Below are 5723 nucleotides of genomic sequence, written 5' to 3'. Positions count from 1 at the left end.
ATTCACGCTCTTCCTTGGTCTTAGAGTAGATGAGGATGTCATCAATGACTACTATGATGAAATAATCAAGGTATTCACGGAAGACTACGTTTATGAGGTCAATAAATGTAGTTGGTGCATTACTGAGACCAAATGACATGACTAAGAACTTATAATGACCATAACGGGTACGAAAGGTTGTCTTTGGGATATCTTCATCCCTAACCCTAAGCAGATGATACCCAAAACGAAGATCAATCTTCGAGAAAAAACTAGACCCTTGGAGCTGATCGAATAAGTCATCTATTCTGGGAAGTGGATATATGTTCCTTCTAGTGACTTTGTTAAGCTGTCGATATTCAATACATATCCTAAGGGTTCCATCCTTCTTTTTCACAAACAGCACTGGAGCGCCCCAAGGGAATATGCTCGGCTGGATGACGCCCTTATCTGTGAGATCTTTTAACTGCAACTTCAACTCTTTGAGTTCAGCTGGAGCCATTATGTAGGGAGGAATTGAACTTGGTTTGGTATCGGGATCTAGGTCGATACCAAAATCAATATCTCGATGGGGAGGGACTCCAGGCAAATCATTTGGAACTCATTCACTACAGGCACAGAGTCTATGGAAGGAATGTCATGATCTAGATCATTGACACTCACAAGATGACATAACAATCCCTTAGACATCATTTTATTAGCTTTTAGGTTCGAAATCAAGGGACTTGAACGACTCGAATTGTACCCCTCCCAGACCAGCTCTAATTCATTAGGGAAACGAAATCTCACAACCCTACTACGACAATCCATGAAGGTATAACATATATGGAGCTAGTCCATACCAATTATAATATCGAAGTCATTCATGGGTAACTCAAGAAGGTATGCACACATAGTCTTACCACATACTACTATTGGGCAGTCTTTATGAACCCTATCAACTCTCACAGTTTCTCCCAAGAGAGTACTAACTACAATTGGATCATGCAAAACCTCAAGTAGTGTTTCAAAAGTAAGAGCAAGCTAGGGAGTCACAAAAGAAGCGTAGACCCTGGATCAAGTAAAGCATAAACAGAGGTTGAGAAAACTTGCAAAATACATGTGACCACATCAGTAGACTTCTCCTGCTCCTCCTTGCCCTTCAAGGCGTAGAATCTGTTCCTCTTAGTAAGATCGCCTGCGGTAGCATTCTGGGATTAGGCCTAGGTTGAGCATTACCTCCAGCCTAACCCTTATTCTGTGCACAGTCCTTGACCTTGTGTCCACTCTTTCTGCAATTGAAATAGGCATTTGTGCCTAGTCTGCTCTCTCCACTGTGAATACTGCCACACTTGCCACATTCTGTCTGGGATGCTGCACATCACCTACATTGCCCTTCTTTGGCTCGGTTCTGCGTCCTCTGGGTGTTGCACCCCTTTGAGAGTTAAAGTTCCCTGAACTCTGATGCCCCTTCTTAAATCTGGGATGATCACGAACTCCAAAAGTGTTCCTGCCACCACCTCTATTGGAATCTATCTGGTCAGAAGTGTTAGACCTCCTAACCTTACGGACTCTCCTCTTCTTCCTGATGTCCTCGACCTATTGGACACGCACCATCAGCCTGAACAAGTCCATGCTATCATGAAGCATCTCTTCCCTAAAATCCTCCTCCAAATCCTCTGAGATCCTTGTAAGGAACCTACTCATCTCGTCCCTGTTGTTCGGCACAAGGGAAGTTTCATACCTGGACAACTTCACAAATTTCAGGGAATACTCCCTGACAGTCATCGATCCTTGCTTAAGGTTGATGAACTCTTCAACCTTAGCCTCTGTTATCTCTCTAGGGAAAAACCTCTCCTGAAAAGCTGTCCAAACAGCTCCCATGTGATCGGACCTCCGCCCAGAGCTCGACTATCTTGCCACATCTTGTACCAGGCCTGTGCAACATCCTTGAGCTAGCAGGAAGCCAATTCAGCCTTCTCAGTATCTGTGGCCCACATGGTCATCAAAATCTTCTGCACCTCATCAATAAACTCCTGTGGATCCTCTGAAGTCTTAGATCCTTTGAAAATCAGAGGATTGATCCTTGTGAAGTCCTGTAGTCTGTCTGCCATGCTACGCGCTGGTGGGTTCTCCCGCTGAACCTCCTGCTTGTTCGCCTGGAAGTCATAGCCTGGGACTGCATAGTGTTGGCTTGATCCATCTATGCCAAAGTGGTCCGCACCTCCACATCAGTCAACCCAACTGAGTTAACTGGCATGGAACTTGGTTTCCCCCTGCAACTGTTTCTCCTCTCCTCCGATCAGCGTTCCTTCTGGTGTTCATTTTCTAAAAAAGATAAGAATTGATGTCAAATACGCTCATAACACCAAGATATCAGTCATTAGAGAAGGCACGATAAGATCAGAAGAAGGGAATTTTCCAACGCATCATGCAAACTCTAATTCAGGATAGTGGTGCACTTTACTACCATGACTTAGAAACTACTCAATGTGGTTGATGTGAACTTATTACCCTTGGAATTTAACCTAACGCTCTGATACCAATTTTGTCACGACTGGAATATAGACCCCGAATGAGACCGGCATCATTAACCTCTCAGAGGTCGCAGACAAGCCTACATACGTCATCGTTACATCATCTAGTTTAATTTTAGCTGAAAATTTGAAACTTTTTCTTACTTGAAGTATACATACACTTCATAGTAGAATATGTTATACTCATATAAGATTTATCTACATCAGTTCATAATCGTTCACAACAAACATCTAATACCAAGATACTCAACTGAATGAAATAGTCAAATCTGCATAAAATATAAGGTTGCCAGAATGGCCCCAATACAATGTCTGAAAATAACCGAGAAAGAAACGCTACAGGAACATCCTCCACTAGATCATGCCTACATCTAAGCTAGAATATAAAAGATAAGCATCCTCGAAAGCATGAGGGCCTATCAAGTCCGGATGAATGCTCCATGTCTGGATAACTCCAACCTAGTCTTGTAAGCTCTAGCATTCACCTGCACCTGCACCTAATTAGTGTAAATGTATGGAATTAGTACACACTTGTACTAGGTATGGGTATATGCAAGCACACACCACGGACATGCATGATTTAGAAGATCTCTCTCCTAACGATATGAGTTATGGAAAGTCAACTCAGTAGACTTGCTAAAATCGGATTAGGAAAGTCATGCCATGAGAGTAACATGCATCATCATACGTATCATATTGCACATAACACATAACATATTATATATAGCACATAACATATTGCATATAACACATATCATATTTCATATCATTCATTCATATGCCATGAGACCTTGGAATCATGGACTTAACATTAGGACTTCCCAAAATGAGGGATCAACATATGGGACCTCAACTAGAGAGCTTTCTTTAGCAAACACAGAGTTTGCTTCATTCATTCATACGTACTTCATTTCACTTAATCCATAGGCTATTGTAAACACCAGTTATACCTAGGATGTAGTTTAAGACTCTCATTGGGTTCACTGTGCAATGACTAAGAATGAACTAGCGTCATTACGTAAGTCTATTTCACCTCTTGATTATCCTAACCAAGCATTTTTGGTATCGATCATTTGTTTGTGTGCATTACATGAGGTTGGACTCACTCTTTCTTTGGGAAATTTAACTTTAAATGACATAAATCATGTAAGCTCCATGAAATCGTGTGTTTACCCCACACCAAAAAAGAGGTGGAATCACCAGCCAAAGTGAAACCAAAAACATGCTAATGTATATAGGGGATTGACCCCTGCAAGATCCCTATATTTGTTGCATAGGTTCAAAGACTAGCAGATATAAGGAGACCCGTACCTGTCTGGACGGACAGTCTCATCTCATGTGAATTACACGAACCTCTGCCTTCCCGAAAGAAGGCATCTCCACTCATAGCTAGCCTATCGGTGCTTAGTATAAAGTTCCATTACATTCATCTCATACATTATAGACGTTGACTTCTATAGTGAGGACATCATTGCTAATTAGATGATTTCTCATCTCATCATATGTATTAAGTATGCATTAACTTTAATACTTTTATTAGAGTGTTCATAAAGACTGGTCTTTTCATTAACTTTACACTCTCATAGGTGAGTACGTTTTTGTAACATTTACCAGGCTCATTTGAGATGGATCTCATATTTCACATTATCCTCTTATCATGTTGTCACCATATTCATTTGTCTTTTAGTGTGTTTCACACTCTTACTTAACCCTTTTGGGGTCTCAGCACTCAACACATAACATCTTAGGTTCACTTACTTTATAAACGTATGCTGGACTTATGAGTCTATACACACAAGCCATGAGGCTTCATTCATAGTTCATTTAAGTGATTCATATTGCCCAAGATTATGTGATACAAGACTTATGCATCTTGTAAGTATGCCAAGATCTCAATTTGATTCCTATAGGCAGCATTCATTAATTATATAATCACGTAAGACTTATGTGTCAATACGGAATTGGGCAAGAGAACCCGATTTTGAATCCCTTGAGCAACACTTAATCTTATATTAAACTTGATAATTGCATTTTTCAAATTTTGGGGATCCTAGTTCATCTCATCAACCCCATACCATTTTCTTTCTTTTCCCTCTTCTCTTTCTCGTTTAAGACAAGGATATTGTGGGATCAATCCCCCAGAAGCTCATTCTTTTTCTCTTAATTTTTCTTTAACTTTCTCAGTTATCCGTGAGGTTGTGGGTTCAATCCCCAATCACCTCATTTTATTTTCTCCTTTATTTTTATCCTAACTCTCTCATCTATTCAAGAGGTTGAGGGTTATATCCCACTCATCTCATTTCATTTTTCTCCTATTTTTCTCCTAATTCTCTCATCTATTCCAGAAGTTGTAGGTTCAATCCCCACTTACCACATTTAATTTTCTTTTTGTTTTTCTCATGAATTTTTATGTGATTTGCATTTGGTAAGTTCTTAGGTTAAATCTCCAATGACATCATATTTTTTTAAAAAAATTGAAACATAGCTCATTTTTTCAATCTTAGGCCGAGACGAACAATTTCCAGCAAGATGGAAATTTGGTCTCTTTCAATCCATCTTTCTCTCAAGTTTTTATGTTGATTCTTGGAGTATTTCGGGTGACATTTAATCAGCAACATTATCCTTATTTGAACATCATACTTGAAACACAACATTTTTAACAAACAAATTTCAGGCAGCAACATAATTAATTTATAGCACACACATGCTCAAACAGTTAACTTAATACACTTTACATCTTTCATTCCTTACATAATTTTCAAGTACATAGTCAACACATATTCACAACCAGACCTAAAATTATCTACCAGAAGACATACCAACACATGTTTTGAATCTTTCAAAGGATCTAATGACATGGGCATGCAACGGGGGACAACCTTAGTTTTTCAATTGCTATTAAATTGAACCTTAAGGGTTTCTTGGGAAATGGACCAAGAGAAAAGAAAATGCATACCTGAAGTTGTTCAAAAGTGATTCAACGTGCTGCCTATTTTCCCACTAAGCCAACATCTCACCGCCGAAACCACAAGCAAAATCCGTCGAGAAATTGATTTTTACCTTTCTTTTTAAGCTTGTTTTGCTTTTGAGTTTTTAGCTTTCAAGTTCTTGATGAACTTTTGTATTTTAAGTTCTGCTCTTGTTCTCTTGTTGAAGGCAGATTGTGAGTGAGAGAGAAGTGGTGAGAAATGCGTGAAAGTGATAACTTCGGATTAGGAGATTAGGGAG

At 39.5% G+C, this 5723-nt stretch overlaps 1 protein-coding gene across 1 annotated transcript; it reads right to left on the bottom strand.

Moving 5' to 3' along the window:
- Positions 1 to 1275: 1275 nt before the first annotated feature.
- On the bottom strand, positions 1276 to 1842 carry LOC101264682 (uncharacterized). Its single transcript, XM_004248805.1, has 2 exons — positions 1573 to 1842; positions 1276 to 1494 (listed from the first exon to the last, which is right to left on the bottom strand). The coding sequence occupies exons 1-2, from the start codon at positions 1840 to 1842 to the stop codon at positions 1276 to 1278; spliced, it is 489 nt and encodes a 162-aa protein (XP_004248853.1).
- Positions 1843 to 5723: the final 3881 nt, after the last annotated feature.

This window comes from Solanum lycopersicum, chromosome 10 (assembly GCF_036512215.1).
Source record: "Solanum lycopersicum chromosome 10, SLM_r2.1".
NCBI classification, from domain to species: domain Eukaryota; kingdom Viridiplantae; phylum Streptophyta; class Magnoliopsida; order Solanales; family Solanaceae; genus Solanum; species Solanum lycopersicum.
This window is presented reverse-complemented; position numbering and strand designations above follow the sequence as displayed.

Coding starts and splice junctions, on each gene's coding strand:
- LOC101264682 (XM_004248805.1), bottom strand. CDS start 1,842: ATGGGAGCTGTTTGGACAGCTTTTCAGGAGAGGTTTTTCCCTAGAGAG. Junction 1,495..1,572: donor TGGACTTGTTCAGGCTGATG/GTGCGTGTCCAA, acceptor ACTTCTGACCAG/ATAGATTCCAATAGAGGTGG.